Source organism: Ixodes scapularis, unplaced genomic scaffold (genome assembly GCF_016920785.2).
Source record: "Ixodes scapularis isolate PalLabHiFi unplaced genomic scaffold, ASM1692078v2 PGA_scaffold10__122_contigs__length_95168666, whole genome shotgun sequence".
Classification (NCBI taxonomy): Eukaryota; Metazoa; Arthropoda; class Arachnida; order Ixodida; family Ixodidae; genus Ixodes; species Ixodes scapularis.
This window is the reverse complement of record NW_024609836.1, coordinates 45,772,876-45,798,834: the sequence shown is the minus strand read 5'-3', so window position 1 is coordinate 45,798,834 and position 25,959 is coordinate 45,772,876. Positions and strand designations below refer to the sequence as shown.

General features: G+C 46.5%; 1 protein-coding gene across 1 annotated transcript in view; it reads left to right on the top strand.

Annotated features, from left to right (window-relative positions):
- LOC8026047 (E3 ubiquitin-protein ligase TRIM9) overlaps positions 1-25,959 on the top strand; it is a 256,675-nt gene that overhangs the window by 181,133 nt on the left and 49,583 nt on the right. The window contains exon 2 of the mRNA XM_042288158.1: positions 18,009-18,104. Within this exon, the coding sequence (XP_042144092.1) occupies positions 18,009-18,104 (96 nt within the window). The remainder of the gene's footprint in view (positions 1-18,008; positions 18,105-25,959) is intronic.

Here is a 25,959-nt window from a genome sequence, read left to right as displayed (position 1 = left end):
TTCTACGGTAGCTAAGAGTTGCACTTGGAGTGTCGTTCGGTACAATGAAAATAGTTTTTCTTCATATGTTCACAAATCTAGCGTGCCAAGGCACAGAGACTCAGCGCTTCGGCATGCCAAGGAAGCTTTGATCATGCCGCAAGACCGTCGAAACTTGCTTTCGACGAGTTGTGCTTTTTTCTCTCGGCACTGCGCTTCCGTAAAAACTCACACATGTTCTCATTAGCAAGTATCCGGCTTACGCAGGGTTTTAAAAAAATGTTTCTGGCGAATGACGACGAACAAGTAGAAAATGTGTCTTCAGCACGCTGCGGCCAGCCTCGGCAACGCTCCAAAAACACAATTTTTCGACGTGCAACATTGCCGTCTGGTGGCCGCACTCGCTGAGCGGGGATGCGCGATTGAACAATTGTCATAGAGATCAGTGAGTTTATGTGTAAAAAAGGTTCTTGTCTATGGCAGTTTGTTTTGAGGTGGGCCAATAATCTCCACTAGAGGGTTGGATGGCGCATTGAGCGAACAGGTATAAAGCCACCGGAAGTAAGCAGCTTGTCCCGGAAGTGAGCGCTTGACAGGCTTTCCCACTCTTACGAGCGGTGGTCGAAACAGTGTCCAAGGCGCTTGATTTGCTTTTGTTATAACAATAGAGCCTGCTTGTCGCGTTCATGCAGGCCCGAGATATCTTCTTGGAAGCCATTTCATGTCTGAGAATTTCGAGATTCTAGTTGATTAAGTGTACACTCCCCAAGTTCAAGTGCCTCATTCTCAAGATTGATTCCTAAAAAGGATTATTAAAACCCACGTAAAAATGCAAGAAAGCATGAATCAAAACATTCACTGAATCCATTATAAAACCCAGCAAACACTCGATTTCTGGGACAAGCATCGAACTTCCGATGGCTTCACTCGTGCCCGACTCCGAGCTAGGCTAAGCGCCTTCCAGGCCCCTATATTAGAGATCAGTGAGGTAGGCCTACCGCGCGAACGACGGTCGTGCGTGCATGACGTCGGTGGCACCACGGGTGGCACCACGGGTGGCACCACTGACGTCATAAGATGCTAGAGAGCCTCAAGTAAGATTGCATTCAACTTAAACCATGGAGTGTGTTTGCAATTTAATGGCAGCGTTAAAGATGGCGGATTATACAGTTTTCTGCGTGTAAAAAATGCTTAAACTATTGGAACAAAAATGGTGTCTATAGAAAAGTGTTATTTTATTCTTCACATAAAATCTTCAAGCATCTGTTTTTAACCGGATTTACGTTGAAAAACTACCCGTATTCCCGTAACCAACAGCAAAATTTTGCAATTTAATGGTGCCCATGAACACATGCCTTGATCTAGCAGTTGAACACACTTTTACTTGAGGCTCTTAATTAGATGCTGGCTGGAAGCAGATGACGACATGCCACCTGCTTCGGCCGCTATGATTCATTAAATACTTTCAGTAGATATGATGTATTACCGTTCGATAATAAATAGGACTAAGGTACACAAACCACTTCCGTCCCACGGTGAGCTTCCATAGACGAAAACAATTTTTTTCTTTCATAAAATTGAGGAACCCCAAGTTACTCGCTTATATTTGCCTATGTAAAAGCAACTATTAAAATATATGCTCAAGCAAAAAGTGGCCACTTTCCGAGAAGAGTGTCCAACCCTTAGTTGCCCTTTTGTAGTAGCTTCTCCTTGGCTGGAACGATTATTGATGCCTTGCGTGGGAGGAAGAGCGGAGTCAATCATTGGTTCGGTGGCACCGATTACTTGAGGAACACTCGTATGAATCTTCCTCCCATTACTTTCATTTTGGGGAAAAATGCTTGTTGTGACGTGTGGTTTATTCGCTATGCTTAAATAGTTTTGTTGCTTTGCAGTTGTCGAAGATGGGACTGATTTAGTTATTGCATCAAGCTTTAAAGGCAATGAGGTCATTGCCAAAGTTCTGTGTTTTTGCTTTCTATCCCCTGTGAATAATTGTGTATCATAATTGCAATTATAATAGTTTTTATGACACTGTGAGGAACTGTGGGAATTTCTATAGTACTTGCATCGCTTTTTACAATGTGATAAACCGGAATCGCCTGCTCCAAAAGCTCTGATGTGGGGGACACGCTACCACAGCCGTGATGAAGCGCTCACGCATCTTTTTGCTGCAGATTATACTTCTGAGCATCGCCAGCAGTGACGGGGCCCATATGCTGGACGAACCACAGGACGCCACGAAATTGATTGTTCTCGAGCCGACCACGGGAAAACAGTGGTTCCTGGGACCCATCTTGGTGTATTTCAAGTTGGGAGCATTAGGAGCCTGCCAGCACTGGTCTTCAGCTACGATGCCTCTACAGAAGCCGCTATCCCACGCCAGTCATTCGAGGCACGCTACCACAGCCATGAAGGAACGCTCGGACATCTTTTTGCTGCAGGTTCGTTATTTGAATACTTCAACTTGCCGTCGTTCAAGCAACTATTGTCTGCTAGTGGTATCCTGCCCCGGTGCTTGGTTGTGCTGTTTTCGTTGCGTGTGGTCTTGGTTTCGGGACGTCATGTCCTTAAGTTTGCAGTGTGAAATAAATTAAATGAAATATCTGCTACAAAAGCCATGTTTTTGCTGCAGAAGCTGCTATAAACAGTTCTTTTGTAAGCTTCACCACTGATGATTACATTTTGTCTGTTAATGCATGGAAAAATTAGCCACTTGTGCTTTCTTGCCTTTGAAACATGCTCAGATAATTATATGGTTTGAAGTTGAACCGGGGGGGGGGGGGGGGGGCTTCATTGTTTACATTTAGAATGTAACACGCACCTCCAATGTTCAACTCAAAGAGCTTCCCGCAGCGTCCATCTGCATCACACTGGGCAAGCCTTTGTGTATCTTTTGGCATGCAGGATACAACACTACTTTATTTCAATTGTAGGCTACTGTATTACTGTAAAATACCAGGCAAGCGCCCACTCAAAATTTAGAAATAATCGCGAAAAAATGGAGAATGTGCGCTTGCCTGGTCATCAATTTTACGTATAAATGTACTATGCATATTTTCTCGGATCTTAAAAATTTGGATATCGGCGCTTAATGTGGAATGGGCGGATGCATGGTATTCTGCGGTAGCTAAGAGTTGTACTTGGAGTGTCATTCGGTACAAGGAAAATACTTTTTCTTCATATGTTCACAAATCTGGTTCCCTCCATTTTCAATTATATATAAGTGGCACAGATAAGAAATATTGTAAATAATTTGATTCCCAAAAAAACAAAAAAAGACAAGTGACACATTATTTCTAAGCTCACAGTTCACCATTTGCATCTCTGGTTTATTTCTATGGTACATACTACACAACAAGGAATCACCCTGTGCCACCTACCTTATCTGAATGCCGAGGTTGCTTGCTTTTGTTTATTGGTTGAAGGTGATAAGTTCCTTTTTTAACTAAGGGATGGACCGGATGAGGAAGCAGTTGTGGTTTTCACGAGCCAAAATTTCACCAGCTTCCACATATCCTTGCGATTCTATCCTGATAGCCTGCAGTTATCTTATTGAACTCGGTCATGCAACCGCATCTGGTAACTGTACTGCCAAATGTTCACACGACACCGAGGGCTGGCTTTGATATAGGGCTTTGCTTGACCTGCATAGGCAACGCAAAAGTGGATCACATATTGTTCCCACCATACAATGCACCTGAAGGTGTCTCCTCTTGCAACGTTTTTTTTTTTTTTTGCTCCTCTTCTTTGTTCAATACACAAACTGATATCCATGGGGGTAGGTGGTGCCATATGATTTAAGTTATCTTCTATGTTTTGTTTTATCTGTAATTCCTGGTAGCAACCTCCACTGAGAGATCCTTGTGTTTGCCGAGTCACTTCTATCCGTACCTGTTTTTTATGTTTCCTTTGTGATGTATCAACAAGCCAGTCTACAATTTTAGTCGCCATGCATTTTTATCCTAATTATATTGACGAGTAGGATCACTTGGGCTCTGTTTTGGTTGTTGGAGTACCATAAAAGTCCACGCTATGTTTCATGGGAGTTACTTCAGCTCAAGTTCAAGTTCATTACCTTAAGGGCATTCTCGTGGAATGCATTGGGGGGGAACAAGAATTTATAGTGGCAATAACAACATTCTAAATAGGTTAAGCATTAATTTCACGTACACACAAACAATTGTTTACGTGTATGTGTAAAACAAAAGAACAGCTGTAGGTATTATTTTAGAAATCAAATGGTTCTAGATTTTTCAGGAATGGAAAAAATGAAATCTAAGTATGTCACCGAAGCCCATTACATGTTACTATAAAGCTGCCAAATTAGTTTATCAAAAAAGGCATTAGTTTCACACAAAAAATTCTAATTAGTTGCGGGACCCTTGGGTCCACCTACTCAGCGAGCCAGGCCTTGGTGACGACATCTGCCTTGTCCCTTTAGTGTCTCTTGTCAGTCCCAAGCTGCGGGGCGGTGCCACTCGTAGATCTCTTGTATGCACTTTCAGGTATGGATCAGAAGGCGCCCAGGCGTCCCTCGCCTCAACTAAGCTCCTTTGTCCCACTTTTCCCTCCCAATTTTTGGGAAGTTGGAATATCTGGCACAGCTTGCTCCTTCGAATGCAACGTCACTTAGGTACAGAGCCTGAGTAACGGACAGGCATGGCGTGGCGAACGCGGGTAGAGAACAACGAAAGAGAGATTGTTTAACGTCTTAATCAGAGTCACATGGTTTATCGACGAGCTGCCGTCGCCACAGTAGGAGTTGTGTCAAGGTATCCTGGTCCCCAGATAAACATGATGAACATTAAAAAAAATAATTTTGTAATTATTGGAGTTTTAAATATTCTGAATTGTTTAGTGTATATGCAATAAGCTATCGTTCTGTCATGTAACAAATACTCTAACTTGCCTAATTTCTGTGTCCATGCCCCTTTCAAGTAGTTTCATTTGGGGTTTACAGCTTTCTTAAATCACACTGGCACCTGCAGTGCACTTACGTGTAACTCATAGTTTGCAGATATCGGGAGGTTTAGTTTGTCATCGCATTCTATTCAGAACCTAACCACATCACGCATTTTTTTTTTCAGGTTCTGTAGTTGTTTATATGGACTTGATTGCTCTGGAAGTTATGATGATTGCCTTCCACAGGAAGGCTGGACGTGACCCACGAATTAATTCTCAGGAATAAAGGTATGCACGTGTTTTATTCCCTGCTGCATCTTGTGTGCACTTCCTCGAAATTTCTTACTAACACGGTGTTCAAGCACCTGTTTATCTCTGGGAGGTGCACTTTCTTAAATCACACTGGCACCTGCAGTGCACTTACGTGTAACTCATAGGTTGAATATCGGGAGGTTTAGTTTGTCATCGCATTCTATTCAGACCCTAACCACATTCCACATTTTTTTTCCAGGTTCTGTAGTTGTTCATATGGACTTGATTGCTCTGGAAGTTATGAAGATTGCCTTCCCCATGAAAGCTGGACATGACCCATGAATTAATTTTCAAGAATGAAGGTATGCACATGTTTTACTTCCTACTGCATCTTGTGTGCACTTCCTCGAAATTTCTTACTAACATGGTTTTCAAGCACCTGTTTATCTCTGGGACGTGCACTTGGCAGTAACATCTGAAATTAACTTACGACAGCAGGCTTGAAGAAACTCCGTGAATGCGGCAACTTTATCTTCGAAGGCATTTTTCAAACTTCCCTTGCTACAATGGTTTCGTAGCATAAGTCATAAGTTGGTTTCACTGTCTAACGTTTGCCAGAATTAAGCTGAGGTTCCTGCACTGCACTTATGTGCAGCGCTTAAAGTCTGGGTCGTCTCAGGGGGTCCCCCACTGATTTTAACGGATGGTCTGGGACCCTCCTCCACAGCCCCAGCATTTGTGAAATCAAAATCATATCTTGCAATAAAATAGCTTGTTTTCAGGAATGTGACATTTGGGGATTAGCAATTCGAGGGTTGCAGGTACGGTGGGGACAGAGTCAGCAGTGGGTGTTATTTTATGTGCATCTAATACATTTCGTCAAAACCCCCCCTCCCGCCCTCCTCCCTTCTTTTAGGGACCCCCCTCAACCTAAGGGAGACTTCAAGCTCTGCTTATGTGTAACTAATAGTTAGCAGGAAATGGGAGGTTCGTTCTGTCATCACATTCTGTTCAGAACCTAGTCACATACCACATTTTTTGTTTTGTTTTCCAGGTTCTGTAGTTCTCCCTATGAGCTTGATTGTTCAGGAAGTTAGAGATTGCTTTCCATGTGAAAGCTGGAAAGCAAGCCCACTAATTATTTTAAGAATAGACGCATGAACATGTTTTACTTTGTACTGCATCTTATGTGCACTTGCTTGAAATTTCTTACTAACACGGTGTTTAATTATCTCTGGAAGGCACAGTTGGCAGTAACTTCTGAAATTAACTCGTGACAACAAACTTGAGGTATTTTATTGGATGTGGAAATTCTGTCTTCAAAGGAATTTTTCTAACCTCCCTTGTTGAGATGGTTTCGGATCATAAGTTACAAGTTGGTTTCACTGTAGTGCTCGCCATAGTTAAGATGAGGCTCCTGCAATGCGCTTAGATGTAACTCGTAGTTTGCTGAAATTGGGAGGTTTATTATGTCATCGCATTCTGTTCATAACCTAACACATTCCACATTTTTTGTTTTTGTTTTCCAGGTTCTGTAGTTCTCCATGTGGACTTGATTGCTCTGGAAGTTAGATTGCCGTCCAAATGAAAGCTGGACGTGGCCCACTAACTATTTCTCAAGAATAAAGGTATGAACATGTTTCACTTCATACTGCATCTTACGTGCACTTCCTCGAAATTGCTTACTAACACGTATTCTTGTGCGAATAGATGATTTTGAGTTAGAAGCGAGCAGCGGTATTGGCCGAATATTTTCGATTTGAATATCGAATAGTTTTTCCATGCTTTTTACTATCACTGCATAATCCTTAGACGAAAACCCAGCTAAACTTGTGAACATTGTTCCACTTGTTTGTTTATACGCGAAGTTTAATCTATCTATATTTATGAACTGTGACTTCAGAAGTTCTGATGTCTTGGAATGGCAAGTAAATGAAGGATTTGACATAAAATGAATCCTATAGAAATGTCCAATTGAGTGAATTTACAAATCTTGCTATATAAAATAATCTTTCGTTAATTTGAGTTAAAAAATGAAAGCCGTTTACGACTCCCTGTAACACCGGATAAGAGCGCAGCTCTTGAGGAGGAAAATGGAAGGGTACTGAGGGATAGGTGACCCCCTGAGGTTGCGCGACCTCGTGGGGGCAGGTCACGGGACTTCAGGGGGGTGACCCTCATGAGGGTAACTCTCATAACCCTCATGACCCTTGTGAGGGTGATCCTCGTGAGAGTAACCCTTGTGACCCTCGTGAGGGTAACCCTTTCGAGGGTAACTAATTCTCGCAACCCTTGTGAGGGTAACGCTTGTGACCCTCGTGAGGATAACCCTCGTGACCCTAACCCTCGTAACCCTCACGAGGGTAACCTTCGTGACGTCATTATGGGAAACTTCCCATAATGCAAAGCGCGATTACGGCGACGCCGCTCAAGCCGGAAACGGGCGCCTAAGAGCTGTGCTCTAAAAGAATGAATCGCGCATGAGGAACGCAGGTTGTAAGGGCATCTCTGCCTAACATAGTATACTCTTGCATAACAGTCAGTTTAATTTTAAAACTTTTACTACAAAGTAGATATGCACATTCACAAAGTTTCCATTTATTTTCAAATACAGCCGGCACACGTGCACCACCCCGCGTTCAATGTATGCTTTTCTTCCAACCACGCAATTGCGATATTTCTATTTTCCCAAGTGTTTATCGTAGTGGGTTATCCTGTTGAGTGCGCTTCTTATTGAGCACCGTTGCACTGCGGAGAAGCAACACCCGCGGAGCTCGCTTCCGCAGGTATTGCTTCTCCGCAGTGCAACGGTGCTCGGTAAGAAGCGCACTCAACGAGACTAGCCCGCCGCACGCAACCAACACTTCAAAAAACAAGAACAGCACAGTTCTTCTCAAAGCGAATATAGAATAGTGTATTATTTGAAACTACTGTCCGAAATTCCGAATACTCGCACAACCCCACTAACACGGTGTTTAATTATGTCTGGGAGGCACAGCTGGCAGTAACTTCTGAAATTAGCTCGTGACAACAAACTTGAAGTAACTTATTGAATGCGTAAATTCTGTCTTCAAAGGAATTTTTCTAACTTCCCTTGTTAAAATGGTTTCATACCACGAGTCACAAGTTGGTTTCACTGTTTAGTGCCCGCCAGAGTTCAGCTGAGGCTCCTTCAATGCCCTTACATGTAACTCATTGTTTGTGAAAATTGGGACGTTTATTCTGTCATCACATTCTGTTCATAACCTAACCATATTCCACATTTTTTGTTTTGTTTTCCAGGTTCTGTAATTCTTCCTATGGACTTGATTGCTCAGAAAATTAGAGATTGCCTTTCACAGGAAAGGTGGACATGGCCCACTAATTATTTCTTAAGAATAAAGGTATGAACATGTTTTACTTAATACTGTATCTTGTGTGCACTTCCTCGAAATTTCTAACACAGTGTTTAAGCAGCTGTTAATCTCTGGGATGCGCAGCTGGCATTAACTCCTGAAAGAACTTGGACCCGCAGCCTTGTCACATTCCCTGGCCATTAGATATTTAATTTGAATTGTTCCCGCGTCAAAAATTAGTTTACGTGTTGTCTGTAACAATTGCAGCGGCAGAAAGCTGTAACTCTCAATCACTGAGCTGCACATCATGAGTGACGACGGGAATCGTTCCGACATTGAAAATTAGCTGGCGTGTTGTCCGCACATTGCAGCAATGGCCAGAGACTGTTAAAATGTTAGCTGCAGTGATTTAACAAAACCGATATCTCAGTGAACAATAAATAAGCAGTAAAATGCTATATTGTTCACTTAGACATCCATTTTGTTAAGTCACTGCAGCTAGCAGTTTAACAGGCTGTGGCCGACGCTGCAAGGTGTGGACAACACACCTGCTAATTTTGTATGCAGGAACGATTCCTGTTTTCGCACATCACGTACAGCTCGGTGATTGAGAATTACGGTTTTTTGCCGCTGCAAGTTACGGACAACACACCAGCTAATTTTCGATGCCGGAACAATTTCAGTCGTTGCACATCACGTGAAGCTCAGTTATTAACCGTTACGGTTTTTTGCCGTCGCAAGTTACGGACAACACACCTGCTAATTTTCGATGCCGGAACAATTCCCGTATCTGTGGATCACGTACATGAGAGTTACGGTTTTCTGCCATGCTTCTACGGGTCAAGTTACGGGCAAAAACCGTAGGGCCTCATTACTGTCATGCACGTAATACCTACGTAATGCTGTGACCGTTATGCAAGACAACGGAAATTGTACCGGCATCAAAAATTTATTGGCAATTTCCGTAATTTGACGGGATTTTTTTTTACAGTGTAGCCTCCTCTATACTCACAAGGCCTGGCAGTTCGACGACGGAGCCATTGAGTGCTCGGTCGCAGATTTGGAGCGTGAGGATCTGGTAGCACAGAGCATCAAAGAGCCATTTCTCGGGCGACCTGGACGTCAGCGCACAGCTTTTGCAGTGGCGAGGACCCGAAACACACTTGTTCGCTGGGGAGACGTGTGTTTCGGCGTCTCGCCGCAACGGGGCGCCAGTCACGTGGCGCTCTCCTCCCATCCGTTGTCTGCCGCTCCACCTTTTCCATTTCGGTGGCCGCTTATCGTGGCAATCTGCCAGGCTTTTCAGTATACTGTATAGGAGGCTTTGCTTTGGAGCATCGGAACGCAAAGAGGGGCACGCCGAGCAAAGGGCACACACAGAGAACGCGTAAAAAAATGCGGGATGACGCGAGGCAGCCGAGCTCGCGCCGTCATTCGTTGAGGTCGGGGGGAAACAAAACCACGTGTGGGCGCATTTGGGGGGTAAACAAACAAACGATCAAGGTGCGCAACAAACAGACAAACTCGCACGCTCTATGGTAATTATACGACGTCTCTCTCGCATTCGTTTCTGGACAGTTTTATTTTTCTTTCTCGAATTTTAAGGTTGAGGGCGCACGGCCTAAATAAGCCATAATTTACCGTTTCCGGTTATTTACGCTATTTTTTTTTTTTCGAGCGCTTGTAAGGATGGGTTCACGGTGAGATGTTAGGGTATCGCCGCCTGGTGCAATTTTCTCACAACCCAGAGTGAGGATACTTCAACTTCCTCTGTTGGTGCGAGCACGTGTAATGCCAAGCTTCTATGCACTATGAAAATTAAAACATGACCGTGTGGATAGCACGTGTACTGCCCATAGTGAAGAAAAGCTTTATAGTGAACAGAGCAGCAGCACCTCTCGCGATCTTTTCACCGCGAATATGGCGGATCGGTGGCCACGAGCGGGCTCTAGCGCACATTGGCCAGCTCGGAGCGCGTGGAGCGAAAACTCGCGCTGCAGAACCCGGGGGTCCTAGGTTCGATCCCCACCCCTGCCCGTCTCGACCTGGATGAGTATATCGTAACTGGCGCGCGAGCTTTCTAAGTGACATTTCCATAATATTTACTAACGGCGTTTGTAAAACTTTTTTTTTTCTTTTTAACACAATTGCGAACGCACTACGGCTCTTCTTTTTTAAATACCGGAAATCGGAGTCCGGAAACGGTATCGCCTCTTGGCTTTTTATCCTCCCTCGGAAAACATGGCGGCGCTCGGCACATTTAGCACTAAGGATGATCGGAGAGTCGGGATATCGGACAAAGTTCTCTTTTCGGTGCCCGACGACCTCACAGACTTCGAAAAGAAAATCGTTTAGCGGCCAATACAACTGGGTTATGTGTCTGTGCACCGTATAGCTTCTGTTGTGGTTCCACCGGGGGAGCGCTTTCACGCAGAACCGGCGCGACGTGGCCCCTCTCGTCGCCCACAAAAGTCCACTGCACGTCCTCTTCGACCTCACACCGTTTCAAAGATTTTGAGGTAGCTGAAAGGACCCTATAGAGAACTTCAAGCTCGAAAGTAAAGAAGCGTCGTCTGCTCACAGCGGTAAGCGGCACGGACCGAGAAGCGCGGTTGATCGAGGGACGCGGGCGGCGAACACGACACTTCTGGTCGCGACGATTCGGCTGGTTCGGAGCCGTGAGAGAAGCCCGAGTTGCAGGACGACTCAATCTTTGACGTCACTGCACTGGCGCGGATCGCGCGGGAACTTCAAGTTAAAACATTCGGCTTTTGGATTTTTTTATTTATTTTTTACTTTACAAGTATTGAGTTTTTAATTTTCGAATTTTGAGGGTAATGTCTAGGCATCGTTTTCAATCGTTTCGAATAAGAATAATGAGAAATGTTGCTGACCTTCTCTCGTATTACTGAGATGCCGAGCCACCGTAGCGGACGTTGACGAGCCTCCACAAAAACCCATGCTGGGGAGAAGGACACAGTAGCACCTAAAGTGGGTGGCAATAACCTATCCTTATGTTGTGACGATGAGGTGAAACGAATGGAATAAGTGGAAACAAAAACTCAAGGTCGGTTATGGCGGCGCCCATGCACAGCTTTTGCAAGGCGTCTATAACCGCTCCGTCGGCTGGGCCTAATGCTGCTAGGATGAATTGTGGGGGATCGGTGGCCGAGTGGTCTAGCACACACCAGCTCGGAGCACGTGGAGCGAAAGCTCGCGCTGCAGAACCCAGGGATCCTGGGTTCGAGCCCCACCCCTGCCCGTTTCGATCTGGATGAGCATCGTACCGGCGTGCGGTCGTGTATCACTACTGCGTGGTGCACGTTAAAGACCCCAGGCTAGCGGCTGTACCGCACTGGCTAAATTGCTCATCTACAGCTGGGAGACTCGTCGCCCCTGTGAGGCAGACCAAGTTCTAGGCTGTATAAACACACACACAACCCAATTTTTTTTTTAGGATGAATTGTGACAAATGACGCCCCAGGGAACCTTAGAATGACCGCTGTCCCTTCACTGAGGGAGATGGCCTCTTCAAGGTCCCGAAGAAGCTTCCCTCTAGCAGCGTGCCGCGAGAACTGTCTTTGAGGCCACAAGTCGTGCATCCAGACTTGCGCGGTATTCATTACAAATAATCAATTATTTGTTTACTTAAGGCCAGCTGAACTAGAAAAAACATACACATAAAGAAAAGACCATTCACGCCGCTGGACTAACAACTGATTTTCTTTTTCCTCCTCTTCAACTAGAAGCCACACTTGAGGGAACAATTCTCTTTTCCTCTTTTTTGCTTTCCAATCCACCTTAAATTTTTTTTTCTTCCTTAATTTTCTTAAAAATGTTAACCCCGAAGAAATCTTTTTTCTTTCTCGTGAAGCACGAGAGAAGGTGCGCTAACGCAGTCATCGCCTTTTTCCTCAATGGCAAGTGCCTCTAGGATTTCACGTCCCAGTTTTGTTTTGTTCTTTGCCACGATGTTTACGTCGTAGAACAGTGCCGAACATTGACACGCACGACAATGGGTTGGCAAGTGTCCTCCTGCTGACAGGGTTTTCACTGATGCAGCGTGCTCCCTCGTCCGATCGTTAATGCATCGGCCGGTTTGTCCGATGTAACTTCGGCCGCATGTCAGCGGAATGTGGTATACCACCTCCTTTTCACACAGGGCGTATGGAGACTTGTGAACTGTGCCACACCTCTTCTCGTTGTTACTTCGCTCCTGGTTGACCCGGCGACACATGGAATAGGCTTTGTTTGGGGCCGAACACACCACCTGAACGCCTTGCCGTCCAGCTACCTTTTTCAGCTTGTGGGTCATCCCGTGAACATAGGGTGCTACCACCACCGCATGTTGAGTCTTTTTCTTTTCCTTTGTGCTTTTATCCGTGCACCCTAATCCGCGCTTGATGGTCGTGCACACCTGTTCGCAAATCGCTACCAGGAGCGGTTTTGGGTACCCAGCATCCTGTAGTCTTGAGACCTGAGTTTTAAAACTTCGCTCAACTATATGGTGACAGGTCTTCTTTAGGGCTTTAAGACTCAACATGCGGTGGTGGTAGCACCCTATGTTCACGGGATGACCCACAAGCTGAAAAAGGTAGCTGGACGGCAAGGCGTTCAGGTGGTGTGTTCGGCCCCAAACAAAGCCTATTCCATGTGTCGCCGGGTCAACCAGGAGCGAAGTAACAACGAGAAGAGGTGTGGCACAGTTCACAAGTCTCCATACGCCCTGTGTGAAAAGGAGGTGGTATACCACATTCCGCTGACATGCGGCCGAAGTTACATCGGACAAACCGGCCGATGCATTAACGATCGGACGAGGGAGCACGCTGCATCAGTGAAAACCCTGTCAGCAGGAGGACACTTGCCAACCCATTGTCGTGCGTGTCAATGTTCGGCACTGTTCTACGACGTAAACATCGTGGCAAAGAACAAAACAAAACTGGGACGTGAAATCCTAGAGGCACTTGCCATTGAGGAAAAAGGCGATGACTGCGTTAGCGCACCTTCTCTCGTGCTTCACGAGAAAGAAAAAAGATTTCTTCGGGGTTAACATTCTAAAGGGAATTAAGGAAGAAAAAAAAAATTTAAGGTGGATTAGAAAGCAAAAAAGAGGAAAAGAGAATTGTTCCCTCAAGTGTGGCTTCTAGTTGAAGAGGAGGAAAAAGAAAATCAGTTGTTAGTCCAGCGGCGTGAATGGTCTTTTCTTTATGTGTATGTTTTTTCTAGTTCAGCTGGCCTTAAGTAAACTATGAACCAACTAGCTCAGCTCAAGCCTGTTACAATTATTTGTGTTCGATGACATTTTGCAATAATTTTGTAATCATTTGATTACACTTATTAGGAAGTAATCCCAAAAGTTATCTGATTACTTTTGGGAGTACTAAGATTTCAATTGTAACTATTACTATTTTTCCCTCCCCTTTCTGGTGGCACCCTTCTGTTTCTACAAGATTCCTACCTGGAAATCCTCGAGCCAATTGTCCGACGGAATAATGGTTTAGCAGCCTTAACGGATTAAAAAGATCAATAGCTTTTTCGTTGATTATAATTCAACAATGTGCAGTATATGAAAGACCCATCTTCAAACCTGCAGAAAAATGTTGTTTTGGAAGTCTGAAGTAACTGGGGAAGTGTAACGGTTACTTTTTTCAAGTAGCATCCAATTACTTTTCTTCTCAAGTAATTGAGTAACATAATTAACTATCTTTTAACTGGGTCTAATTATATGTGTAATCGATTACTTCCCTTTTTCGAGTAACCTGTACGAGTCTGCGTGCATCGCTTTTCAGCGGCAAGCTGTATAACTTGTTTTACTATGCTGTCAGGTAACTAAGAAAAATGGGGCGTGGCTTGTATCGCTCCTGGGCATTCTTATCCTCGAATGCTGCAATCTCATTGGCTGCGAGCGATCTGTCACGTGACCGCAGGCGTTTAACTGCATGGGCCACTTATGCGTAAACGCTCTCCGCTCCACTTACGCACTCGAGGAAAAGGTCTCGCATTCTATCGCGTTATTTTGCGCCAACGGTTCGCCCCACCCAATTTGAATTCAGGTGAGGTGCCAAGTTGTTAATCGGTCACTAAGTGGCGAGCTTTGGTTCGCACCGGCTGAATTTAGGAGCAATTGAAAAATGAACAAACATGAAACGAATCGGAGAAACTAGCCCATAATCGTATCCGTTCAGCTTGTGAAGCGAATGGATTGAATTGAGTGAGGAAATTTAGTTTCCGTTATATCCCTCTTCCAAGTAATTTTTTGTAGTTTTAGTGTCGCTAAAGCCTTGTTTATGTTTACCGAGGGCTCCGCGTGAATTCGAAGGTACGTGGGTGAACGAGGGTGATCTCGAAACGAAGAAAAAAAAGAGGAATCTGAGAGGGAGGGAGAGATAGAGAGAAAGGGGGAGAGGGAAACGGAGGAAGATGAGAAAGTGAAACGGGTGCTGCTTCTCCGAGCGTGACTCGTTTTTCGCGAGGCGATCTCTGATCCGGAACGTCGGTGCCAGGAAACGGTGGCAATCCTCCGGAGAGATGAGGATGCTCTCTCTTTGCTTACACCCTCCGGCGATTTTTTTTTTCTTTCTAGATCTTTTTTTTCTTGCTTGTTGTTCTGGTATTTTGCGCGCGTTGCTTCCATCTCCCCAATTCAGCTTGCACTTTCACCGAACCATTGTCGTTTTTCTTTTGTTTTTTCTCCGCACCGAAACGGCGGTACCTCGTATCATAATTGTACGCTCTGTTGATGCCGGCGTGCCCGAGAGCCGTGGTTGTAACGGAGGAAGCCTTATGCTTGTAACTTTGCGCGGGGGCACACTGCGACGTTTTTACTCAGAAAACGTACTTCTGCTTCTGGGCGTGTGTAAAATATGTATGCTGACGCTTGTTTTTTTTTTTTTTTTTAATCTGGGCGTTTAAGCGCGAGTTCATTTGTTTGTGCCTATGTGCGCCCGCCTTCGCGTTGTGTCAATCTGTCTGTGCTTTTGTGTTTGCGAGAGTGTGGGTCCGTGCGTCAATGTTTATTCTTGCTACCTGTGTGTGTGCGTGCGTGCACGTGGCAGTCTCTGCGTGAATGGGTTTGTCCTGTTTCCCTGCGCGTGTGTACGGGTTTGAGTTTTTCTGTTAGTCAATGCCTGTGCGTGAGCTTGTGTGATGGCGTGTAAGTTTGTGAGTGTGTCTGTGTGAGGTTGTCTGAATCCCTGTATGTGAGTTTTTTTTGTGTGTGAATTCGAACGAATGTGCATGGATCTATGTGTGCGTCAGAGAGAGGCGAGGGCGTCGGCCTACGGATCCCCATGTGGCGGGTTCGAATCCCGGCCGAGGTGCCCGCAATATGACGGAGGCTTATTGCGGAGAAGACGCCGTGTAACCGAGCTTTCGGTTGCACGTCAAAAGATCCCCAGGTGGTCGAAATTAATCCTCAGTCCTCCGCTGGGGCGTGCCAGATGCCCGCCGTTGGTTTGGCACGTAAAACCCCCAAATTTGACTTTGGCGTCAGAGAGAGGGAGAGAGAGGAGGGGGTACGTGGAGAGCACACATCCATGTCCGCTCGTATTTACATGTGTCCGCCGACGTGTGTTTACATATCAGTGTCACATGCGAGTGTGAGCATGTGCTCACTCGCGTCCCCTTCCTCTCCCCATCCGCCTATACGACTCACTCGTACAACGTGTTATTACACTGTTATGTGTGTATCTGTTAGTCCGCTGTCTTCTGGTCTTCATACTCGGACGCGCGTTTCTATTACTCTGGGCTGCGGATAGGCCCCAACTTAATTACGCGCCGAAGCGCGCGTGCTTTCGCGGATGTTGTGTATTTTCGCTTTCTACGCTTACCATTCGCATTGGCGTCCCAGCAGCTCCTTGTCTATATCGTTGCTCGTTTGCAGCCTTGTCAGGAGAATACGCCTGATCGTAGTTTTTAGCCTTTTGTGCTTTTCTTCGTATGGCTGCGTTTGTGAGTGTTCGTGCGTACGTAGCCTTTTGTATCCCCTCGCCAGCGATCCGGAGCGTCGTCCATGCCGGAGGTTCGTGCTCTTGATGGCTAAAAGCAGCGGGAGGTGGCCAAGAAAATAAGGCAACGGGCGAAACCTTCTTGAGTGATATGCCACGAAGAGCGTTCTCGCCGGCTCGCTCGCTCACTCTGTTTTTGGTGTGCGCGGAGAGAAGATGCTTTCAAGGGAAAAGTGGCTGGGAGCGATGCGATAGCAGTTTCACCTCCACACACCAAAAAGCTTTCATTCGCGTCCCCCAGCCCCCCCCCCCCTTTTTTTTTTTATTGCTTTCCCTTTTTTTTTTTTATTACATAGACGTTTCCTTCATCGGTCTTGCTATTTTGTTTTGTACTGTTCTGTGTTTTTTTTTTTTTTTACACGACGATTGTTACAGGTAAGGTTCGCAGCGTGCCTGTTGTGTTGTAGACATCTTTCGACAGGAAATTTGTACCAGAGTGCAGTCAATCGGTAATTTACACCGTATACTTCCGGCCTGACTGGCCCGCGCCGTATACAATACCGATACCGTTGTGAAGGCCACTTGGTCTGTTCATCTCATTGATGGCGTAACTTTTATTAAAATGTGCGCCGGATATACTATTTTGAGTAATTGGTAAAGTTAGTTGTGCGGCAGGGTATGGCGTCGCGTAACAACAGACTCATTTTAACTTACGATGTACTCACGAGCATGAATTTAGAAAGTGTCTTCTTTGCGCGAGTGCGCGTGCATTTCAAGCATATTACAGAGTTACGCCATCCTGTTCCGATGCTCTTGACAGCGCTTCACGAAGCTTGTTTCTAGACGTGTTTTAGAGCGACATTGGTGCGGCGACGATTCGTGCCGGGAATCGACCTTTCCACAAAATCCCATAAGGCCTCGCGGCGATCCCACATTGCACCGCGCGGAACGGGGAATTGCGGGGGATTTGCCTGTGTATATTTGGGCTTACTGGCCGCAACGTGTATCCAAAAATGACATTTTTTATTTTATTTTTATTTATTTTTAGTAGAGAACAGAGCGAAACTAAAATGAACACAAAACAAAGACGTACTAATGCGGACAATAAGAGCTGATAGAGTCCTTCGTGCTTCATTGGAGTACCTGCCCGATTTTTTTAAACAGCTGTGATCTGAATTCCGCATTGTATGCGAAATTGGAGTCTCATTCTTCGGACTGCTCGATAAGTTAAAAGAAAATAGAGCTTGATGGGACCGCAGGCGCAAAAATGTTTCAGCTCATATTATTCGCGGGGGGTACCTGCTTTATTTTGTTATCGTCGCGTTCTGAAATTGCGAATTAGTAAACAGGCACAAAACTTACTCTATTCGCGGATAACCTTTCACGTGCCGTACATCAAATCAAATAATGCGTGGAGAGGACGGTGGGGGAGGGGGCGCATCTCTTTTTAATGGCTATTTTGCTTCCTCCCCTTTGCTCCAATTACTTTTAAGAAGTGCTACAGCATAGAGAATTTTTGCATAGGGCAGCCGACTTTTTTGGGACGAGTGTGCGGATGGAAATGTGTGACGGTCTCTCGTTCTTCTCCCAGACGGAGCTGTCCCAGAACCTGCAAGCCCTGTCCGAGAAAGCCAAGACCGCCACGGAGTTCATCCAGGGTCTCAAGGGCATGTCGGAGAGAGTGCACGTGAGTATCCGTGCTTCTTCATACTCTTTTCCGTGTCCCGTGGGTCTGCCGAGACGCTGTCCGCCGCCGACCGCAGGCTCCACTCAAAAGCGGCGTTCACGCTGCTAAATACATTTTACCATAGGCTCTTGTATACTTTCAAAGCCTGGCAGATCGCCACGAGAAGCGGCCCCCGATATGGAAAAGATGGAGCGGCAGACAACGGATGGGAGGAGAGAGCCACGTGACTGACGCCCCGCTGCGGCGAGACGCCGAACACACTTCTCCCGAGCGAACAACTGTGTTTCGGGTCCTCGCCACTGCAAAAGCTGCGCGCTCACGTTCAAGTTCCCCGAGAAATGGCTCTTTGATGCTTTGTGCCACCAGATCCTCACGCTCCAAATCTGCGACAGGGCAATCTACGGCTCCGTCGTCGAACTGCCAGGCTTTGTGAGTATAGAGGAGGCTAGGATCGTAGAAAAGACAGACTGTCTCTGAGGCGTGTTTCTTCCTCGTATGGACATTTCCTGTAAAACAAACTGTCTGTAGACATGTTGGAAGCACGTACATAAGCTTCAAAGATCCTTGTGGCGCAGACAGTTCTGTCATCACGTCTGCCGCGAACAGCGTTTCCTTTGTACGATGTCCGAGCTCTGGGACCGCGGCTTACGAAATCTGGAGAGTCTACTTTCCCGCAAAGCACTCATATAAATCGCTGCAATCCGCGTAGGGGAGCTGGGCGAATGGTGAGGCTTAAAATACGTCTTGACCTAACGAATCAGCCTGCGCAGTGGCCGTGTGGTAAGATATACATACATAGTATAACGTGGCTGGGGCGTATGGTGAAACGTAATGCCCGGTGCCTCGATGCAGTCTTTTTTTTTTCAAATTTTTTTTTCTAGGCTTAATAATATTTTTAAATGCCCTATTCGCCGAGCTTCTTCCTTGGATTGCAACGACTGGCATTTTTCTTTCTTTTTTTTTTTCGCCTTTTTTTCGCGGGGGGCAAATTATAATGGTCGAAGTTCCTCTGTTTCGCATTTTCACTGGATATTTCGTACAGGCGCATTTTTTTTTTTTGGGGGGGGGGGGGGGGGGGGAGGGGAAGCGTGTTTATTTACAAGAGTTGTTAGTTACGCTGGGCTAACGGGACGATGAAAGCTACGTTCTTGCCGTACCGATCAATCGCCCGACCTCGCTTTCTGCTCGGTGAGCATGCGCGGAGAGGGCGATCACGTGGTGCAAGTCTGTAGGTTAACTCGTTCACTGACGGCGAAATCGCGTGGTTTCTTTTGCGTGCTCTCGAGTGCTCTTTCTAGAGAGCGCGAGATCGAGTGGTGGAAAGGGAGTGCGGTGGCCTGATCGGCAGGTTCTTTCCGAGGGCGCCCCTCCCTCTCAGAGCACACCCTGAATACCTAATGCACAGGCGTGACGTGGTACTTGGACTGGTATCACGTAGTTTTGTTGACGATGGCCGGCAGTGGTTTGTGTGGTGGTGTGCGGGGTCCGGCATGGCGGCGATGGATATCTGGTTCTACAAAGTTCTTGTGTGCATTCGACTGTGCGAGGATTACAACGGACGGGACGACATTCGTTTGTGGCCGTAGCAGGAAAAATTGACGTGGGAACTATTCTCACTGCTTTCACGAGATCGTTCATCTCACGGCGGCGGATTCGCTAAACTTAACCGACGAAGAAACAGCTCGCAGAACTCGCCGCTGTTTTGCCCGGGTTCCGGGTCGCTTCAAGAAATTTTCAGGTTTGGTAAAAGTGCGTTCAAAGGTTTGTGTTGTAAAATAAAGGGAGGGGCGAATATAATGCACTGTGATTTGTGTCACATGGCCATATGAACTATAGCCTGCTTGCACGATATTCCGCCGTGAGAAAAAGGCGTATTATATTTGCCAGTTCCCCCGTACGCATGACCGCTATCGCAGCGCGTTCATTGTCGAAAACGCGATGAGTTAACGACGCTTTCCCAACATTGGCTTTCATTCCATTCTGCGAAAATCAATTCGCATACTGTTGTTTTCTGTTCCTTTTTTTTTTACATGTCGATGAGTAGAACTATTTACGTTACAACCGTTATTTCATCACATTGCTAGCGTAACTTATCCTCAATCGTCCACCGCACGCAGTAAAATCTTTTTTTCTTTTTTTAATGCATTACCAATGTCAAGAAGTTTAACTTCGGTGACTGGTTTGAGCACGTCAGAGCGCTCTGAACCGAGCAGTTGTGATCGGCTGGAAAGGATCCCGAGTAGCTCTGGCGGCGAGGAGGGGGCTCTCTGCTGAGTCAAGGGGAGAGAAGAGAGACGACCACCCGAATTCACCATGAGTATACACGTAGCTTTTCTTGCCGGCTCGGCAGGGAACGAAAGATAGCAGTCTACTCCGAGAGGTCAGCGTCGAGCGGGAATCTTTTTGGTCGAACTTTGCGCGCTCCATTACACTGTAGGCTCTATACTCCGTCAAACACAAGGTTGGAACCGGAAGTTTTCGGAGCGCGCTGATTTCACCTTTCGTGACGAAAGCGTGGCCTCATCGTCGCCAGAGCCCAAGCGGCGAGTCGGTCTCAGAAATATGTTCGAAGGCTCTATACTTGGTTTCAGCTTAAGTCTCGACGCAGCCGACGCTAGGAACTAATGGGACCGATCAAGCAGTGTCAAAAACCCGAGTAACTTTTTTTCTGTTTATGATTGATAGAGCACGTACAGAAGCATGACGAACACCACGATGGTGCGTCTTTGAGGCTGTCTTTTTGGTCCCATCAGGACGTAGCGTCGGCTGCGCCATGGACTTAGTGTGAAGCGAAGTATAGGGCCCAGGTGACAATTCAGTGCCGCATGCGGTCGATGGCGACCTTTCGTATATCGTCTCCGCCGAGCCACGATGCTCTCCTCAACCCACTAGGAGATCTGCAACTCTGCAGACAAGTGGCTAGCAGCGCGCATGCGCAGTACTGGCATCTCCGTCGCGAAGTGCGTTGGAAACGGGGAATATATTCCAGCGCGTATTCAAGCACGCGATGAAGACAGTGCATCGCGGCACCGACGAATATGCCACTTGGGTCGTCCGTTGCTCGGCGTTGGATTCTTGAGTGTTTTGTCTTAGCGGGCGATGCGGCGATGTCGTATATTTCCCACTGGTACCGAGATATACCGAGACAGCGCAAACATAACCGGCCTTTACGGTGCTTTGGGCTATCCAAACTGACAAGATGGGAACGGGAAGACGTCTCTTTTTTGGATATCCAGCCTCCAGTATCCGCTCGTTGCATTTATTCGTACTTTGACTGCGCGTGCACGCTCCAGGCTCAAGAGAAGCCGAAGTATTGTCGAAGATAGGAAGCTCGCGTTGGAGGCGAGACGACTGTCTCTGCCGTTTTCACCCCCATCGGTGGTAAAAACTATCCTTACTTCCCCGCTGGTACCCGTTACCGCAAACATAGCCTAATCTTTCATCGGCGAGGAGAGCGGTCGCGAGGTAATTAGACGCGCGCTGCTTTCTTTTTTTATCACTTAAGTGTTGATGTGATGTCAACGACAGACGCATTACACGGCGTTGCTGCCCCTTTTACAAACATTTTAATCTGCCCGCTTCCGAAGTATCGCGAGGCAACAACAACAACAACACAAAGTTGGCAGCGTTTTCAATAGCGCGTTGTTATACAAGTGTGAACGACGCGAGCGAGCGGAGCATAGCTTCACCATCGGCAATATTTTTTTTTTTTTTTTTATCCGAGCAGCAGGCGTTGGGGAAAGACAGGCGTTCGCTTCCGCCGCGGGGGCGAAATTAGACGGTGGTCCTCTTTGTAGGCCGACCGCCGTGTGGTCCATTATGGCTGTTCTCGTCGGAGGCCATTGACAGCACCCCCGTTCTCTTCCAGGCGGGCCGCTGTTCAGACGAGGGTCTGACGTTGGGGGAGAGAGGATTGGGGAGGGGGAGCAAGATAGAAAATGAGAAGGAAAGAGCGATAGAAAACAGAGAGCGATAGAAAATAGAAATAGAAAGCGAAGATAGAGAGAGCGACAGAAAATAGAAATAGAGAGCGAGCGATGTGTAAAAAAAACAAAAAAAAACAGTAGAAAAGGGGAAGAGAGCGATAGGGAAGAAAGAGAGAAAGCGATAGGAAAATAGAAATCGAGAGAAAGAAGGATGTGGAAAAATAGGGGGAGAGAGTAGTAGACAGGGAGAGAGAGGATAGGAAGGCATACATGTATAGAGAGCGACGTAGAAAAATGTATGGGGAAAGTATGGTTTAGAAAGAAAGAGAGACCTAGAGAGAAGCAGAAAACAAAGGATTGATAATACGATATAAATAGAGAGAGGGAAAGGGCAATGTAGAAAATCGAGGGGAAAACGGTGGAAAAGTGAAACGAAATGAAAACGAGAAAGTGCGAGGGAGAGCAGTAGAATAATAGAATCTATAGAGAAAGGTGTAGAAAAGAGAGAGACAGCACGATAGAAAAAAAGTAAAAGAAATAGAGCTATCAGACAAAGGGACAGTGAAATAGAGAGAAAGAAAGCTATTTAGAAGAGCTCCGAGTGAACCGGAGAAAAAGAAAGTGAAAAAGAGAGAATTATAACAATACACAAATGAGCGAAAAAGAGAGAGAGAGAACAAGCAGTCCTGTCTCGGCCAACCCCACCACTCAGCCGAGACTGTTTTCATTGGTTCCCTCCCGCCTTATATTGAATTTCGAGGTAGATAAGGTCGGGGCAGGTGGTGATGTCTGTGGCAGCAACGGCTGCGTCGGGGATGGTGTAAACCGAAGGGGACGGACACCGGGAAGGGGTTGAAAGGGGGGGACAGTGTCCAGACGTGGGGCTGTGCTTATTGCCGACGGCGATCAAGCCAGAAATCTTCCTGTCCCTCTAAACTGTTTTCTTTCCTGTGTGTCCAGTTCCGTTTTGCGTATTGACAACGTGAGGCGTCACAGCAACCGAAATTGGTGATGTTAGCCAGGGCAGCGGAACAAGTGAGACGAAACGCGAAAAGTTGGAAAGGGACGTCTACATTGTTCTGCTATCCACATCAACAAAACCAGTGACGCAGCTTGCTCACCTATAACCCGTATTGTTATGTCTCGCTTCAAATATCTCTCGCTTTCTTTCTTTTTTTCTTTCTTTCTTTTCTTACGAAGATGAAAAATAGCGTCAGTCGTCAGTTCGTGCTTGTCCCGCCTACTTCTTCGACTTTGGCCTTCGTGTTTTGCGCGCATATGATTTTATTTGATTTTTAGAAGGAGAAAATGCTCGATTGCTAGCATTTTTTCATTCAACCGCTTTGCCGACTTGATTTGTTTTCTTTTTTCTTTTTTTCCTGTTTGGGGTGTTGTGTTTGGGGTGGTTATTGGCTCCAGTTTGTAATAGCGCGGTGTGCGAATATCCCTTCAAGTCGTATAGCCGCGAAGTGTCCTCGCTATAGACCTTTCCAACAAACGCCTTCTGCGAGCTGCCATCTTTTCTTACTGGACTGTTAAACGCCTTCTGAGCACGCGCAATAGCGCCTCTTGCGAAAAAATGGTACGCCGCGCCTGCATAACAGTCCAGTGACTCGACATTTTTCGCCTGGGCGATAAGCGATGGAAAGGTTTATACTCCGATACGATCGCGGCCGATGGCACGACGCGATGAAGCCAATCAGAGAGCGCAAAAAGTGTATCGTCACGGCGCTCGCTGCCTTTCTGAGTTTGCTACCGCCGGCTAGACCAATTAAGTACAGAAAGAGAGAGAGAGGGAGAGAAAAGAATCGCGGAGTGTATAATGTTTGTCTTTTTAGACTTCAGCTAGGTGGCGCAAACTACCGCCCATTACCAAGGGTATAGCCATTATCATTATCCATCCATCCATCCGTGTGTGATTGGTTTAGTCGGTAGTAGGCGCAAAAGGCGACGAGCGCCTTGACGATGTCCTTTTGGAGCAGCTTGATTGACCCCATTGGATCCTATCTGGAGAGCAAGTCGTCTGCTTCTTGCGGAAGGGTTGCACTGCCGTCAGAACGGCGCCGAGCTTTGATTGGCTTTGATTGAAAGGATAGCGGGTAGACCTCAACGCAAGATGGCTCTAAGCCTACTCACTATTTCTTTTTTTAAATCTGCCAATAAGATCTCGGCGTTCTGAAATCATTGCTACCCCTGTGCAAGAAGCAGACGAAGTTGCGCTCCGCATAAACACATAGCCTCGGCCGCGGTCAGACCTGGAGTGAACGGGGTATAGACGCTTTGCAGCAGCTGTGCATGGACGCCGCCATAACTGACCTTTAGTTTTTGTTTCCTCTTATTCCGTTTATTTCACTTCATCATTACCATAGCAGGCCAGGTTATCGCCATTCAAGATTCAACTGTGTCCTTTCCTAAAGCATCGGCCTTTGTAGAGGATCGTCAACTACTGTTTCAGTTGCTCGGCATCTCGGTAAGACAAGAGAAGGTCAGCAATAGCGGCTGTAATTTGGCGCGTGTGTAAAGCGTCTATGGATCAAAGCGGGCTTTTTGGGCCTAGTCGTTTGTCGAGCGTCCACCACGTCGACCTCACTGATTCTCTGTTCGTATACGCTCTGACACTTTTAAAATCCTTTGAAGCAACGGGTTGCTCGAATCCTCGCTCACTTACCCTTTCCTTACGTGGATGGTCTCCCCGCTGTAATGCTTTTCCTGGGCAGTCATATCGTCTTTCTACGTCGACGCTATCGTCCGTCTCCTGGGGACCAAATAGAAGAAAGTGCGCAATTTCTATAAATTAAACGGGCGCGAGATTTCCCGACAGCCGTTTGATATGGTTTCTTTCTTTTTACGTCAAGATTGCTTTCTCTGTCTCGTTTGCTATCAAATATCGGGCCGCCTTATTTTACTTGCCCTGCCGGGGTAATATACTGTAGCTATGGCCTCTCGTGTTCAGCGACGTCCTCTCTGTAATTAATGTTTTTATTTTTTTATCTTAAGGTATTGCTCTCCGATCGCAAAAAGTGGAAAGTTCCTTTTCATTTCGGCTGTCTCCGTCGGCTGGCTCGTGACGATGAATTTTTGAAAGGCGAAATTCGCGCCTTCTATCCTCTATTCCTCGGAGACTTTCGGAGCCATTAGCGATCACTGTTTCTTCTCACTTCTCATTCTTTCTTTCTTTATTTATTCTTTACAAATGCCGTTTTATCTTAACCTCGTTCTGCTTGTACCACGCTTATCACTTTTCGTTATTTGTTTTTCTTCTTAATTTCTGCTCGCCCCCTTTTTTTCCTTTCTTTCCTGTCTGTGTTTAATGACCCGCGGAACATCGGAGCGCGGACTTGTCGGGCGCTCTTCTCCGTATTAATAACAATTATGAGAAAAGACAATGGAGAGCGGCGGGAGAGCTAGCCCCGGATGGAAGGAAGCACTTTGGCAGAATGGTTCTCTCTCTCTCTCTCTGCATCCTCCTTCCCGTGCTCTCCCCTCTTCCACCGACGGGTTTTATGGAGTACGACCCGGTGCCGTGGATCGTCTCCTCCGGTCAGCGTCAAAGATCTCTCGGTTATAAACCTCTCCGTCGTATCTCCCTTTATTATACGCAGGGGCGACGCAACGTTTTTTGCACTCGGTACATACCGTTTAGAATTATTCTTTGACTTTCACAACTCACAAAAGACGCGTTCGTTTCTTTGCTTTGTTTTGTTTTTCTTCTACGCAATGCCAGTTGGTGGAAAAAAACTCGCCAGAAACACCTAACACTGCCTACGTGTAGGAACGCGAAAGTATTCCTACACGCTGCACATTCCTACAAGCAGTGCGTCACGTACGTCTTTCTTTTTCACACTGCGCTCTGGCAGTGCAATCACGCTCGCCCACTGCGCAGGCGCGGCACCCCCTCCGGCTCCACGGCTTCCATGACGATGCATTCG